The sequence below is a fragment of the Oncorhynchus mykiss genome, chromosome 8 (genome assembly GCF_057628025.1).
Source record: "Oncorhynchus mykiss isolate SJ-2025 chromosome 8, ASM5762802v1, whole genome shotgun sequence".
NCBI lineage: Eukaryota > Metazoa > Chordata > Actinopteri > Salmoniformes > Salmonidae > Oncorhynchus > Oncorhynchus mykiss.
In genome coordinates, this window is record NC_143029.1 from 73078594 (window position 1) to 73094336 (window position 15743).

Genomic DNA, 15743 nt, shown 5'->3' on the forward strand with positions numbered 1-15743 from the left:
ACGTTGCACCACAGACTGTCCAGGAGTTGGCGGATGCTTTAGTCCAGGTCTGGGAGGAGATCCCTCAGGAGACCATCCGGAGACCACCTCATCAGGAGCATGCCCAGGCATTGTAGGGAGGTCATACAGGCACGTGGAGGCCACACACACTACTGAGCCTCATTTTGACTTGTTTTAAGGACATTACATCAAAGTTGGATCAGCCTGTAGTGTGGTTTTCCACTTTCATTTTGAGTGTGACTCCAAATCCAGACCTCCATGGGTTGATAAAGTTGATTTCCATTGATCATTTTTGTGTGATTTTGTTGTCAGCACATTCAACTATGTAAAGAAAAAAAGTATTTAATAAGAATATTCATTCATTCAGATCTAGGATGTGTTATTTTAGTGTTCCCTTTATTTTTTTGAGCAGTGTATATGTAAACTTCCGACTTCAACTGTACATAGGGAAGAAATCTCTTAGGTGAAGAGCCGGCTAGTAACAGTGACTAAGTTCAGGGCAGGGTACTGGGCGGAGGCCAGCTAGTGGTGACTATTTAACTTTCTGATGGCCTGGAGACGGAAGCTGTTTTTCAGTCTCTCAGTCCCAGGTTTGATGTACCTGTACTGTCCCCTCCTTCTAAATGGTAGATGGGTGAACAGGTCATGGCTTGGTTGGCGGAGGTCCTTCCTGTAACACGAGGGGATCTTCTTGGCCTTCCTGTAACACCGGGTGCTGTACAGTAGAGGTCCTGGAGGGCAGGCAGTGTGCCCCTGGTGACATGTAGGGCTGACTACACCAACCTCTGGATATCCCTGCGGTTGCAGACAGTGCTGCGATACAGCCGGACAGGATGCTCTCAATGGTGCATAGGGACCAAGGCAAAATTTATTCAGCCTCCTGAGGTTTAATTGGACTGTTGCTCTGAATCCTCGTTGTATGTTCCATCTGGCTCCGCGGCCTTGTGAATGTTAACCTCTAGAAAGGTATTACTCACATCGGTTACGGAAAGCAAGATCACACAGTCATCCGAAACAGCTGGTGCTCTCATGCATGGTTATGGCATGGCGAGGCATTTATTTTGTCTGCTAGGCTCGCATCACTGGGCAGCTCGTGGCTGGGTTTCCCTTTGTAGTCTGTGATAGTTTGCAAGCCCTGCTACATCCTTTGAGTGTCAGTGCCGGTGTAGTAGGATTCTTAGTCCTGTTTTGACGTATTGACGGATCTTAGTCCTGTATTGATGCTTTGCCTATTTGATGGACCGTCAGAGGTCGTAGCTGGATTTCTTATAAGTGTCTGAATTAGGGTCCTGCAGCAGCAATTAGGGTCCTGCAGCAGCAGCTCTAGCCTTTAGCTCAGTGTGGATGTTGCCTGTAATCCATGGCTTCTGGTTGTGGTATGTACGTACGGTCATTGTGAGGACAACTTTGTTGATGCACTTATTAATAAAGCTGGTGACTAATGTGGTAAACTCCTCAATGTTGTCAGATGAATCCTGGAACATATTCCAATCTGTGCTAATGAAAAAGTCCTGTAGCTTAGCATCCGCTTCATCAGACCGCTTCTGTGTTGAGCGTGTCACTGGTACTTCCTGTTTGAGTTTTTGCTCATAAGAAGGAAGCAGGAGGATAGAGTTATGGTCTGATTTGCCAAAGGGAGGGAAAGGGAGGGTTTGTATGAATTTCTGTGTGTGGTATGATGGGGATCTAGAGTTTTGTCATCTTTAGTTGCATTGTTGACATAATGGTAAAAATGAGGTAGATGTGCATGCGTGTGAATGTTTGCATTGTCAGAGATGACTTGAAACCATGATTTCACATCCTCCCTTTAAGCTATGAGACAGACCGTGGCAAGGAATCAACGTACTGCTTTAACCTTTCCCGACCTCAGCTTAATGGCGTTTATTCTCTTGTTCTTTTTTCTCTTCCAGACTCTTTCGTCAATAGCCAGGAGTGGACATTGAGTCGATCAGTGCCAGAGCTCAAAGTGGTGAGTAGTATGCATGAGTATTCATCATAACTTCAGGCCATATTATTCTTCTGGCATTGGCACTGCAAGAGGATTGATTTAAATGTCAATGCCAGGCCATGCTCTATGCATTTCAATAACATTTCTTCTCATTCTGCATGACAGAGAGAGTAGAGTACAGAAATTGGCTGGAATATTCCCTGGCACCAAGCGAGAGTGTGGGTGATTTTGAATGAGATAAGTTGGCATGGTGACACGTAGCGCGGAGTGGCTTGCAGCAGGACAGAGAGATGAGTGACAGTTTTGGGCTAGACGTGTGACAGGTCCTGGGTCTGATCCACCCGCTGGCACAACTGCTTGCACGCACGCACGCACGCACGCACGCACACACACACACACACACACACACACACACACACACACACACGTCCTCACAGGAAGAAGGGAGTGCTTCACGTACATCATCAATAGGGATATTACCACAAAGACACATTCCATTCCAACATTCTGCTGTTAAGTACTGTAGTATTCATAGTATTTTGGTCTTTTATGAAAAACATATTGGTGTAATCCTATGGGGAATCCAACAGAAAATGATGTTCTCTCACAGGGACACTTTTATGGAGAACATGCGTTCTAACCAAGGATAATTTGATAGAAGCTCATTGTCTTTTATGTAGTGTTAGGTGTTAATTGGAAAACTCCAGACATTTCAGGGGTTTAGTGAACTGACGCTGGATTCAGCAGGGAAGAGTCGAGGACTGTCAGGGACGCATAGCTTCCATTTCTTCCACAGTTCTATATGACAGTATTGGACAGAAGTAGTTCATTCATATATTATTTTTCCCAAAAGCACGGGCAGATGTTATCATTCCAACAATTGACAATTGCACTCATGAGGAGATGAGCTGATACTGTATAGTACTGTCTTCTCATTTAACCCTGCCGGACCTTGATAATGAACCATAGACTGATCCTTAAAAAAGGCTGTAGTGGGATTTGCACCCACTGTGCCCGCTCTGCTTTCATCTGCCTGAACTATGCTTATACAGCAGCCCTAATGATGGGCCTACAACCCAGCAGCTTACAAAGCTTTACATTTCTAACATAAACTCTGTTCCTTTTGTAGTTAGCTTCTGTTCTGAGTACCTCCTAGCTTGTTATTCTTCTGTGGTGGATAGACTACTACTCTTTGTCCTCTCCAAAGCCAACTTCCTCCTTATGTAGATCGTAAGTGTAATGATGGAGAGGAGAGGTAGCATCATCTAGGCTCTTAAAGATCCTGTACACACACACACATCTCTCTCACAGTCCCCTATAATTAAAACCATACCTGACTTTACCACCCACTAATGATCTAAAGAAGAGGGTGGTGAAGGTGGATTGTGGGGTTGAGTAGGGGAGGAGGGCGTGTCCTCCCCCAGACACACTGGCATTATCAACAGCCACCCCAGCCTGGGAGCAGCCCAGCCCCAGGTCACCCACTGTCAGGCTCCCCCTGGGGGCAGTCAGCAGTCAGGGCTGGGGCCTGGGCCTGGACGTTCTGAACGTCCTGAACTGTTCCCTTGCCGGTAACCACCTTTCTTTTATCCCACAAGCATCATCTGTCCATAAGAAAGTCCATAGACTGTGGGCTCTAGCGTTAGTTGGTGATTTGTCTCTGCAACTTCTTACAGAACTATTGTTTTGCCACCTTGCCTTTACAAGAAGCAAGTCCATTGGCTGTGGGCTATGACATTGGTTGGCTGTGTAAACATCTCAACAACATATATATGATGTCCTTGACTAGACTGTTGTCTTGTTGTTTCTGCAGGGTATTGTGGGTAATCTGTCGAGTGGGAAGTCTGCCTTGGTCCACCGGTACCTGACAGGCACATATGTGCAGGAGGAATCTCCTGAAGGTAAGAGACAGAGCTTGCTGCTGTTTAGGAAAAACACCTGAGGGAGGAGAGAGGTGTCACACGCTGTAAAGAGCTAAAAGGTTGTGGACTCTAGGAGGGTCTTGTCAGTCAACACATGAACACATCACTTCTAACTGTGATGGTATCTTGCTAATCTACTCCATCTACTGACCCTGCTGCATCATACATGTACATGTAATTTGAGATATTTATAATAATGTAAAAAGGATTTCTAATTATTTCTGAACATTTATATACATTTACAGTGCATTCAGAAAGTATTCAGACCCCTTGACTTTTTCCACATTTTGTTACGTTACAACCTTATTCTATAATTGATTAAATTGTTTTTCTTCCCCTCATCAATCTATACACAATAGCCCATAATGACAAAGCAAAATCTGTTTTTTACTAAATTGTACAAATGTCTTCCTAATAAAAAAACGTAAATAATATATTTACATAAGTATTCAGACCCTTTACTCAGTACTTTGTTGAAGCACCGTTGGCAGTGTTTACAGCCTCGAGTCTTCTTGGATATGACGCTACAAGCTTGGCACACCTGTATTTGGGGAGTTTCTCCCATTCTTCTCTGCAGATACTCTCAAGATCTGCCAGGATGGATGGGAAGTGTTGCTGCACAACTATTTTCTGGTCTTTCCAGAGATGTTTGATCTGGTCCAGGATCTACCTGGGACACTCAAGGACATTCAGAGATTTGTCCCTAAGCCACTCCTGCATTGTCTTGGCGGTGTGCTTATGGTCGTTGTCCAAATGGAAGGTGAACCTTCGGCCCTGTCTGATGTCCTGATCTCTCTGGAGCAGGTTTTCATCAAGGATCTCACTGTACTTTGTTCCGTTCATCTTTCCCTCGATCTTGATTAGTCTCCCAGTCCCTGCAGCTGAAAATCATCCCCACAGCATGATGCTGCCACCACCATACTTCACCGTAGAGATGGTGCCAGGTTTCCTCCAGACTTGACATTTGGCATTCAGGCCAAAGAGAATCTTGTTTCTCATGGTCTGAGTTCTCTAGGTGCCTTTTGGCAAACTCCAAGTGGGCTGCCATGTGCCTTTTACTGAGGAGTGTCTTCCGTCTGGTCACTCTACCATAAAGACCTGTTTGGTGGAGTGCTGCAGAGATGGTTGTTCTTCTGGAAGGTTCTCCCATCTCCACAAAATTACTCTGGAGCTCTGTCAGAGTGACCGTCGAGTTCTTGGTCACCTCCCTGATTGTGCAAGTTCTCCCACTTAAAAAGATGAGAGGCCTGTAATTTTCATCATAGGTACACTTCAACTATGACAGACAAAATGAGAAAAGAAAATCCAGAAAATCACATTGTAGGATTTTTAATGAATTTATTTGCAAATTATGGTGGAAAATAAGTATTTGGTCACCTACAAACAAGCAAGATTTCTGGCTCTCACAGACCTGTAACTTCTTCTTTAAGAGGCTCCTCTGTCCTCCACTCGTTAACTGTATTAATGGCACCTGTTTGAACTTGTTATCAGTATAAAAGACAACTGTTGACAGCTTGGTTTGAAGAAATCAACTGTGGGAGCAATTATTAGGAAATGGAAGACATACTGTTACGGTGCGTGAATGAGGACCCAAAAGCGAATTAACGTAAACAGAGCTTCTTTAATGACAAAACATAGGTAGGCTCAGATGGACCGGCAGATTCCGACAGGACAGGACAAGGTTGCAGCAAACATGACGATAGTCTGGTTCAGGCATGAATAACACAAACAAGAATCCGACAAAGACAGGAGCAAAAACAGAGAGAGATATAGAGGACTAATCAGAGGGAAAAAGGGAACAGGTGGGAAAAGGGGTGACGAGGTAGTTAGGAGGAGACAAGGAACAGCTGGGGGAAAGAGGGGGAGAAAAGGTAACCTAATAACGACCAGCAGAGGGAGACAGGGTGAAGGGAAAGGACAGAAACAAGACACAACATGACAATACATGACAGTACCCCCCCACTCACCGAGCGCCTCCTGGCGCACTCGAGGAGGAAACCTGGCGGCAACGGAGGAAATCCTCGATCAGCGCACGGTCCAGCACGTCCCGAGAGGGAACCCAACTCCTCTCCTCAGGACCGTACCCCTCCCAATCTACTAGGTACTGATGACCACGGCCCCGAGGACGCATGTCCAAAATCCTACGGACCCTGTAGATGGGTGCGCCCTCGACAAGGATGGGGGGGGGGGGGGAAGACGAGCGGGGGCGCGAAGAACGGGCTTGATACAGGAGACATGGAAGACCGGGTGGACGCGACGAAGATATCGCGGAAGAAGAAGTCGAACTGCGACAGGATTAATGATCTGAGAAATACGGAACGGACCAATGAACCGCGGGATCAACTTGCGAGAAGCGGTCTTAAGGGGAAGGTTCTGAGTGGAGAGCCAAACTCTCTGACCGCGACAATATCTAGGACTCTTACTTCTACGCTTATTAGCAGCTCTCACAGTCTGCACCCTATAACGGCAAAGTGCAGACCTGACCCTCTTCCAGGTGCGCTCGCAACGTTGGACAAAAGCCTGAGCGGAGGGGACGCTGGACTCGGCGAACTGAGATGAGAACAGCGGAGGCTGGTACCCGAGGCTACTCTGAAAAGGAGATAGCCCGGTCGCAGACGAAGGAAGCGAGTTGTGGGCGTATTCTGCCCAGGGGAGCTGTTCTGACCAAGACGCAGGGTTGCGAAAAGAAAGACTGCGTAAGATGCGACCAATAGTCTGATTGGCCCGTTCTGCTTGACCGTTAGACTGGGGGTGAAAGCCGGAAGAGAGACTGACGGAAGCCCCAATCAAACGGCAAAACTCCCTCCAAAATTGAGACGTGAATTGCGGACCTCTGTCCGAAACGACGTCTGACGGAAGGCCATGAATTCTGAAAACATTCTCGATGATGATTTGTGCCGTCTCTTTAGCAGAAGGAAGCTTAGCAAGGGGAATAAAATGAGCCGCCTTAGAGAACCTGTCGACAACCGTAAGAATAACAGTCTTCCCCGCTGACGAAGGCAGTCCGGTGACAAAATCTAAGGCGATGTGAGACCACGGTCGAGAGGGAATGGGAAGCGGCCTGAGACGGCCGGCAGGAGGGGAGTTACCGGACTTAGTCTGCGCGCAGACCGAACAAGCAGCCACGAAGCGACGCGTGTCATGCTCCCGGGTGGGCCACCAAAAACGCTGGCGAATGGAAGCAAGCGTACCCCGAACGCCAGGGTGGCCGGCTAACTTGGCAGAGTGAGCCCACTGAAGAACGGCCAGACGAGTAGGAACGGGAACGAAAAGAAGGTTCCTAGGACAAGCGCGCGGCGACGGAGTTTGAGTGAGTGCTTGCTTTACCTGCCTCTCAATTCCCCAGACAGTCAACCCGACAACACGCCCCTCAGGGAGAATCCCCTCGGGGTCAGTGGAGGCTACTGAAGAACTGAAGAGACGAGATAAAGCATCAGGCTTGGTGTTCTTAGAGCCCGGACGATAAGAAATCACGAACTCGAAACGAGCGAAAAACAGCGCCCAGCGCGCCTGACGCGCATTAAGTCGTTTGGCAGAACGGATGTACTCAAGGTTCCTATGGTCAGTCCAAACGACAAAAGGAACGGTCGCCCCCTCCAACCACTGTCGCCATTCGCCTAGGGCTAAGCGGATGGCGAGCAGTTCGCGGTTTCCCACATCATAGTTACGTTCCGACGGCGACAGGCGATGAGAAAAATACGCGCAAGGGTGGACCTTGTCGTCAGAGAGGGAGCGCTGAGAAAGAATGGCTCCCACGCCCACCTCTGACGCGTCAACCTCGACAACGAACTGTCTAGTGACGTCAGGTGTAACAAGGAGAGGTGCGGATGTAAAACGATTCTTGAGGAGATCAAAAGCTCCCTGGGCGGAAACGGACCACTTAAAGCACGTCTTGACAGAAGTAAGGGCTGTGAGAGGAGCTGCCACCTGACCGAAATTACGGATGAAACGACGATAGAAGTTCGCGAAGCCGAGAAAGCGCTGCAGCTCGACGCGTGACTTAGGGACGGGCCAATCAATGACAGCTTGGACCTTAGCGGGATCCATCTTAATGCCTTCAGCGGAAATAACAGAACCGAGAAATGTGACGGAGGAGGCATGAAAAGAGCACTTCTCAGCCTTCACAAAAAGACAATTCTCTAAAAGGCGCTGGAGGACACGTCGAACGTGCTGAACATGAATCTGGAGTGACGGTGAAAAAATCAGGATATCGTCAAGGTAAACGAAAACAAAGATGTTCAGCATGTCTCTCAGGACATCATTGACTAATGCCTGAAAGACAGCTGGAGCGTTAGCGAGGCCGAAAGGAAGAACCCGGTATTCAAAGTGCCCTAACGGAGTGTTAAACGCCGTCTTCCACTCGTCCCCCTCCCTGATGCGCACGAGATGGTAAGCGTTACGAAGGTCCAACTTAGTGAAAAACCTGGCTCCCTGCAGGATCTCGAAGGCTGAAGACATAAGAGGAAGCGGATAACGATTCTTCACTGTTATGTCATTCAGCCCTCGATAATCTATGCAGGGGCGCAGGGACCCGTCCTTCTTCTTAACAAAAAAAAACCCCGCTCCGGCGGGAGAGGAGGAGGGGACTATGGTACCGGCGGCAAGAGCTACAGACAAATAATCTTCGAGAGCCTTACGTTCGGGAGCCGACAGAGAGTATAGTCTACCCCGGGGGGGAGTGGTTCCCGGAAGGAGATCAATACTACAATCATACGACCGGTGTGGAGGAAGAGAGGTGGCCCTGGACCGACTGAACACCGTGCGCAGATCGTGATATTCCTCCGGCACCCCTGTCAAATCACCAGGCTCCTCCTGTGAAGAAGAGACAGAGGAAACAGGAGGGATAGCAGACATTAAACATTTCACATGACAAGAGACGTTCCAGGAGAGGATAGAATTACTAGACCAATTAATGGAAGGATTATGACAAACTAGCCAGGGATGGCCCAAAACAACAGGTGTAAAAGGTGAACGAAAAATTAAAAAAGAAATGGTTTCGCTATGATTACCAGAAACAGTGAGGGTTAAAGGTAGCGTCTCACGCTGAATCCTGGGGAGAGGACTACCATCCAGGGCGAACAAGGCCGTGGACTCCCTTAACTGTCTGAGAGGAATGTCATGTTCCCAAGCCCAGGTCTCGTCCATAAAACAGCCCTCCGCCCCAGAGTCTATTAAGGCACTGCAGGAAGCTGACGAACCGGTCCAGCGTAGATGGACCGACAAGGTAGTGCAGGATCTTGAAGGAGAGACAGGAGTAGTAGCGCTCACCAGTAGCCCTCCGCTTACTGATGAGCTCTGGCTTTTACTGGACATGAAGTGACAAAATGACCAGCAGAACCGCAATAGAGACAGAGGCGGTTGGTGATTCTCCGTTCCCTCTCCTTAGTCGAGATGCGGATACCTCCCAGCTGCATAGGCTCAGCACCCGAGCCGGCAGAGGAAGATGGTAGTGATGCGGAGAGGGGGGCAACGGAGAACGCAAGCTCCTTTCCACGAGCTCGGTGACGAAGATCAACCCGTCGCTCAATGCGAATAGCGAGTTCAATCAAGGAATCCACGCTGGAAGGAACCTCCCGGGAGAGAATCTCATCCTTTACCTCTGCGCGGAGACCCTCCAGAAAACGAGCGAGCAAAGCCGGCTCGTTCCAGCCACTGGAGGCAGCAAGAGTGCGAAACTCAATAGAGTAGTCTGTTATGGATCGATTACCTTGACATAGGGAAGACAGGGCCCTGGAAGCCTCCTCCCCAAAAACAGATCGATCAAAAACCCGTATCATCTCCTCCTTAAAGTCCTGATACTGGTTAGTACACTCAGCCCTTGCCTCCCAGATTGCCGTGCCCCACTCACGAGCCCGTCCAGTAAGGAGAGATATGACGTAGGCGACACGAGCAGTGCTCCTGGAGTAAGTGTTGGGCTGGAGGGAAAACACAATATCACACTGGGTGAGGAACGAGCGGCATTCAGTGGGCTCCCCAGAGTAACACGGCGGGTTATTGATTCTGGGCTCCGGAGATTCGAAAGCCCTGGAAGTGGCCGGTGGATCGAGGCGGAGATGGTGAACCTGTTCTGTGAGGTTGGAGACTTGGGTGGCCAGGGTCTCAACGGCATGTCGAGCAGCAGACAATTCCTGCTCGTGTCTGCCTAGCATCGCTCCCTGGATCTCGACGGCTGAGTGGAGAGGATCCGAAGTCGCTGGGTCCATTCTTGGTCGGATTCTTCTGTTACGGTGCGTGAATGAGGACCCAAAAGCGAATTAACGTAAACAGAGCTTCTTTAATGACAAAACATAGGTAGGCTCAGATGGACCGGCAGATTCCGACAGGACAGGACAAGGTTGCAGCAAACATGACGATAGTCTGGTTCAGGCATGAATAACACAAACAAGAATCCGACAAAGACAGGAGCAAAAACAGAGAGAGATATAGAGGACTAATCAGAGGGAAAAAGGGAACAGGTGGGAAAAGGGGTGACGAGGTAGTTAGGAGGAGACAAGGAACAGCTGGGGGAAAGAGGGGGAGAAAAGGTAACCTAATAACGACCAGCAGAGGGAGACAGGGTGAAGGGAAAGGACAGAAACAAGACACAACATGACAATACATGACACATACACAACCACTGATAATCTCCCTCGATCTGGGGCTCCACGCAAGATCTCACCCCGTGGGGTCAAAATGATCACAAGAACGGCGAGCAAAACTCCCAGAATCACACGGGGGAACCTAGTGAATGACCTGCAGGGAGCTGGGACCAAAGTAACAAAGCCTACCATCAGTAACACACTACGCCGCCAGGGACTCAAATCCTGCAGTGCCAGACGTGTCCCCCTGCTTAAGCCAGTATATGTCCAGGCCCGTCTGAAGTTTGCTAGAGAGCATTTGGATGATCCAGAAGAAGATTGGGAGAATGTCATATGGTCAGATAAAACCAACATAGAACTTTTTGGTAAAAACTCAACTCGTCGTGTTTGGAGGACAAAGAATGCTGAGTTGCATCCAAAGAACACCATACCTACTGTGAAGCATGGGGGTGGAAACATCATGCTTTGGGGCTGTTTTTCTGCAAAGGGACCAGGACGACTGATCCGTGTAAAGGAAAGAATGAATGGGGCCATGTATCGTGAGATTTTGAGTGAAAACCTCCTTCCATCAGCAAGGGCATTGAAGATGAAACGTGGCTGGGTCTTTCAGCATGACAATGATCCCAAACACACCGCCCGGGCAACGAAGGAGTGGCTTCGTAAGAAGCATTTCAAGGTCCTGGAGTGGCCTAGCCAGTCTCCAGATCTCAACCCCATAGAAAATCTTTGGAGGAAGTTGAAAGTCTGTGTTGCCCAGCAACAGCCCCAAAACATCACTGCTCTAGAGGAGATGTGCATGGAGGAATGGGCCAAAATACCAGCAACATTGTGTGAAAACCTTGTGAAGACTTACAGAAAACATTTGACCTCTGTCATTGCCAACAAAGGGTATATAACAAAGTGTTGAGAGAAACTTTTGTTATTGACCAAATACTTATTTTCCACCATAATTTTCAAATAAATTCATTAAAAATCCTACAATGTGCTTTTATGGATTTTTTTTCTCATTTTGTCTGTCATAGTTGAAGTGTACCTATGATGAAAATTACAGGCCTCTCTCATCTTTTTAAGTGGGAGAACTTTCACAATTGTTGGCTGACTAAATACTTTTTTGCCCCACTGTATGTAAATAAGGTATTTCTGGTTTTATTTTATACGTTTGCTAAAGTTTCTGAAAACCTGTTTTCGTGTTGCAATTATTGGGTATTGGTTGTAGATTGATAAGAAAAAATCTATTTTGGAATACGGCTGTAACGTAATAAAGTGTGGAAAAATGTAAGGGGTCTGAATACTTTCTGAATGCACTATAAAGACATATAAAGTTATTTTAATATGTTACCAGATTATTGGCTGTTCAAAACCTGTTGAAATACCACCTGGAATGCAGTGGAGGCTGGAAAGTGGAGTTATAGGAGGATGGGCTCATTGTAATGGCTCGAATGGAATCAATGGAACAGAGTCAAACATGTTGTTTCCATGTGTTAGATGTGTTTGGTACCATTCCATTGATTCCATTCCAGCCATCACAATGAACCCATCCTCCTGTAGCTCTTCCCACCAGCCTCCTCTGCCGGAATGATAAGTTAGCAGTCTGTATTTGGGTTTAAGTTATTCTAGCTGGAGATAGGTACTGGCATAAAGTACAATGACAGGGCTGGGCTTGATAGTGACCGTAGGCTGTATACAAACTCAATTAATAATTAGCAGTTAGGTTGAGTGTGTTCCACATAGTATATAAAGAGAAACCTGCATTATCTTCGCGTATCATCATTAACAGCTAGTCTTTGAAGCCAGGTGTGTTCTGTTGTTGTTATTGTTTTGTATCAGTCGACGCAGTGTCAGATTTATCTCAAGCCGAAGGATGTGCTCTGAGATAATTGGCTTTTTATCCATTTTATCCATTTATCCAGACAATGACAGCTAGAGCAAAGCATATCCCATGCAAGAAAGAGGGCTGCTGTGTTAGAATGCTAATTCCCAACACATCAAGGTAAAACTAAAAACCTGGGCTTAAAGCACCAAATCCTACTAAAACCCTTCATTTCAGAGCGAAAGGGGATTGCAGTTGCTGCCATGAACATAAACAGTTTCTGCTTTGGGAGCTCTGAAGTGCTGATGCACTGAACGAGAGGGCATAGCTCAGTGAGAAGGTATATTTATTTCTACAGGGGTCTGTTCCAAAGCCTTCCACTGTGACTTCACAGAATCACAACCGGACAATTCTCAATTTTGATTATCAGGTGGAATCCTTAATGAGTTCGGCACTGCTGAGCTCAGAAGCGAAGGCCCTCCCGAAACCCACAAAGATGCTGTCATAGCTGGGGTTAAATGACAATCTTTGAGGGGGTTTGGAGGGTTTGTAGTGTCTGGTTTTGTATAATTATAGCGAGGAGGGACAAGAGATATGAAGCGCATAATGAGTTCCTGGCATAATGATGCTGCTTCACCAAGGGAAAGAAACAATCCTTACTGCTTAATTAGGCCTTGAGAAATCAATGACAAAAATGTTGGAAAGCTAAAAGCTGAGTGATGATTTTGGTTAATTAAGGAAACATGTTGTATCTTCTTATTGCATTTTATACAGATCACTGCATTGTTTCTGTGATACAGCATACCTCTTCATCTCCCATCATTAACAGGTGGGGTCTCCTTTTAGTCTCATTCCTAGAATGTTGCTTAGCCCAGATAGACACTATAGCTACTCTGTAGACTGAAAGAGGCTACCTCGCTTCTAAGGAGAGTAGTGTTTTGTGTTTGGTCCATACCATTCAGTTCTACTCTTAATTTTTTGTTCTACGATGTTGCTAGTTGCTGTGATATCTGTTAAAATATAGTATCGGGGATGAGAAGGGAGGGAGGTGTTGCCATGGCAACAGCGGAACAGGCTCTGTTGGAATTGTGGCTCTGTGTCAAGTTCTCTGAGCCTCCGCATTCCATTCTAGAGCTGAATATGTTTACTGCCTGTTAACCAAGCCAAAAATACAGCTCCCATCTCAAAACCTGTGTTTGTGTGTGTGTGTGTGTGTGTGTGTGTGTGTGTGTGTGTGTGTGTGTGTGTGTTAGACTCATCTGTATGTATAAGCTGGACAACAGGTTGATAGAAAGACTATAACCACTCTATTCATTAGCCACATCCAGCCAAAATCATTATACATTATTGCTTGCCTACCCTAATACAGATTGAGTGTCTCTCGTTATCGCTCTACAATTAGGTTAGCTTAATTCTTTTGGCACTGAGATTCAACAGACATTCCACAGTACAGATGGATTCTCCTCTGACCTCAGGATATGTTTTTGTCTATGCTTGGCTGTGAACAGAGGATGATGGTGATGTTATGTAGTCTAAATGTAGGCCTATACTTGAATGCACATCCATTTCATACCATGACAACAGAGGATGTTATTTGGCACAACACTCTCATTTTACAATTTTCAAGGGCTTCTTATCATTTCATGTGCAACCAACCTATTCCATTTACCTCCTCTAGAATTATTACAAATGTTCCTTTGAAGTCTGGCCCTTTGGTCCAGAGACCATCATTTTTTCACAAGATATGACTATACTATACTGGGTATTACTATGGGTATCACTTTTCTGACATTTCCTCTAAATGTAGATTTCCTGACATATAGAGACTCAGATATTAATGCTCGGTCCAAGCAGCGCTCCAATCTCAGAGCTCTGTTACTTCCGTGCAGAGCCGGCCTTATGGGCAGGCCTCTGGGGGCCTGGCCCGCGCTACCTTACCTCGTTTCCTGTCCAAATAAAATGTTTAAATATTGATAATTTATGTGACCGAGACGCGCACCGACAGAAAGATGCATCAATCTCTGATGAAGAATTAGGAGTGAAACAGCGCCCCTCTGTCTCATGTCATACTCTTTTTGGCCAAACAGCATCAGATACATGGGCTACATCTTATTTTTATTTATTGTTTCTTTTGTTCCACCTCATGCTATTTTACTATTACATTGTTATTGATTACTGCATTATTGGGTTTAGAGCAGTGTTCCCCAAGGCGGCCTGTGTGGAATTTTCATTGTTGGACATTTACTATAAATCACCATGAAATCAGCTCCTTAATTTAAGAAATCTGTTCCCAAGTATTTCCACGTGTAATGGAGAGGCACGACGTAAAAAATGTAAGCAAGGTTTGAAATGATTGTTGATGTAAAACAATATATTTTTGGGCTTCTTGCGGTTAATTTGCAGTCTTCAAATGATTTTTTATTACATTCGGGCCCCCTGGCCATCCGCTAAAGAAAAAATCAGCCCGTGGCTGAATCTAGTTTATGATCCCTGGTTTAGAGATGACAAGAAAGGCATTTCACTATACTTGTGCACATGACATTAAAACTTGAGACTTATAGTAAGATGCTTTCTCGGGTGACAGTTTCAGCCACTTGCAAATCGAAGGAAAGTTGTGAGTGCACTTTTTTGGATACTGGAATTATTATGGATGAAGGTGCGAAGGTAACCTACTTTTTATTATTTACTTTTTTTGGCTTTTTTTTTTGTTTTGACCCTTTTTCTCCCCAATTTAGTGATATCCAATTACGTTCTTGTCCTATTGCTGCAACTCCCGTACGGACTCGGGAGAGGTGAAGGTCGAGAGACTTGCATCCTCCGAAACATGACCCTGCCAAACAGCACTATTCGCATAACCCGGAAACCAGCCGCAACAATGTGTCGGAGGAAACACCGTACAACTGGCGACTGAAGTCAGCGTGCATGCGCCCGGCCCGCCACAAGCAGTTGCTAGAGCGCGATTGGACAGGGACACCCCAGCCGGCCAAACCCTTCCCTAACCCGGACGACACTGGGCCATTTGTGTGGGTCTACCGGTGGCGGCCGGCTGCAACACAGCCTGGGATCGAACCTGGGTCTGTAGTTATGCCTCTCAAACTGCGATGCAGTGCCTTAGACAGCTGCACCATTCGGGAGGCCCGGTAACCTACTTTTTGAAATGATTTGTGTTTACAATCGGATAAAAACATAATGACTGGTTGTGTTCATGCTACGTTAAAAGGTAATACATCTTTCTAGTTAAATTAGATATCTTTAATATAAAACCCATTAAAGGAGGTCCCCTGAAAAAATGTGGCCCCCCTATGGAAATCAAAGATCCGTCCAACTGATTTGTTCTGGCGCCGGCATTGCTTCAGCAGAGGAAAGTCTCTCTCTCTCTCTCTCTCTCTCTCTCTCTCTCTCTGACTATTACACAACCAAACTGATGTCTGGGAGAATCCCCCTTCACCAAGTGGGCTAAAGTGGACTTAATAGGGAGCAAGTGT

At 46.5% G+C, this 15743-nt stretch overlaps 1 protein-coding gene across 6 annotated transcripts in view; it reads left to right on the forward strand.

The window, feature by feature from the left end:
* The window catches only part of LOC110530474 (arf-GAP with GTPase, ANK repeat and PH domain-containing protein 3), a 299837-nt gene that overhangs the window by 173153 nt on the left and 110941 nt on the right, over positions 1-15743 (forward strand). For all 6 annotated transcript variants that reach the window (XR_016482590.1, XR_016482589.1, XM_036986120.2 and 3 more), the window contains exons 2-3: positions 1911-1969; positions 3762-3849. Coding sequence is in view for 4 of the 6 variants with exons in the window: in XM_036986120.2 (XP_036842015.2) it covers positions 1911-1969; positions 3762-3849 (147 nt within the window). In the remaining 2 variants the exon portion in view is untranslated. The remainder of the gene's footprint in view (positions 1-1910; positions 1970-3761; positions 3850-15743) is intronic.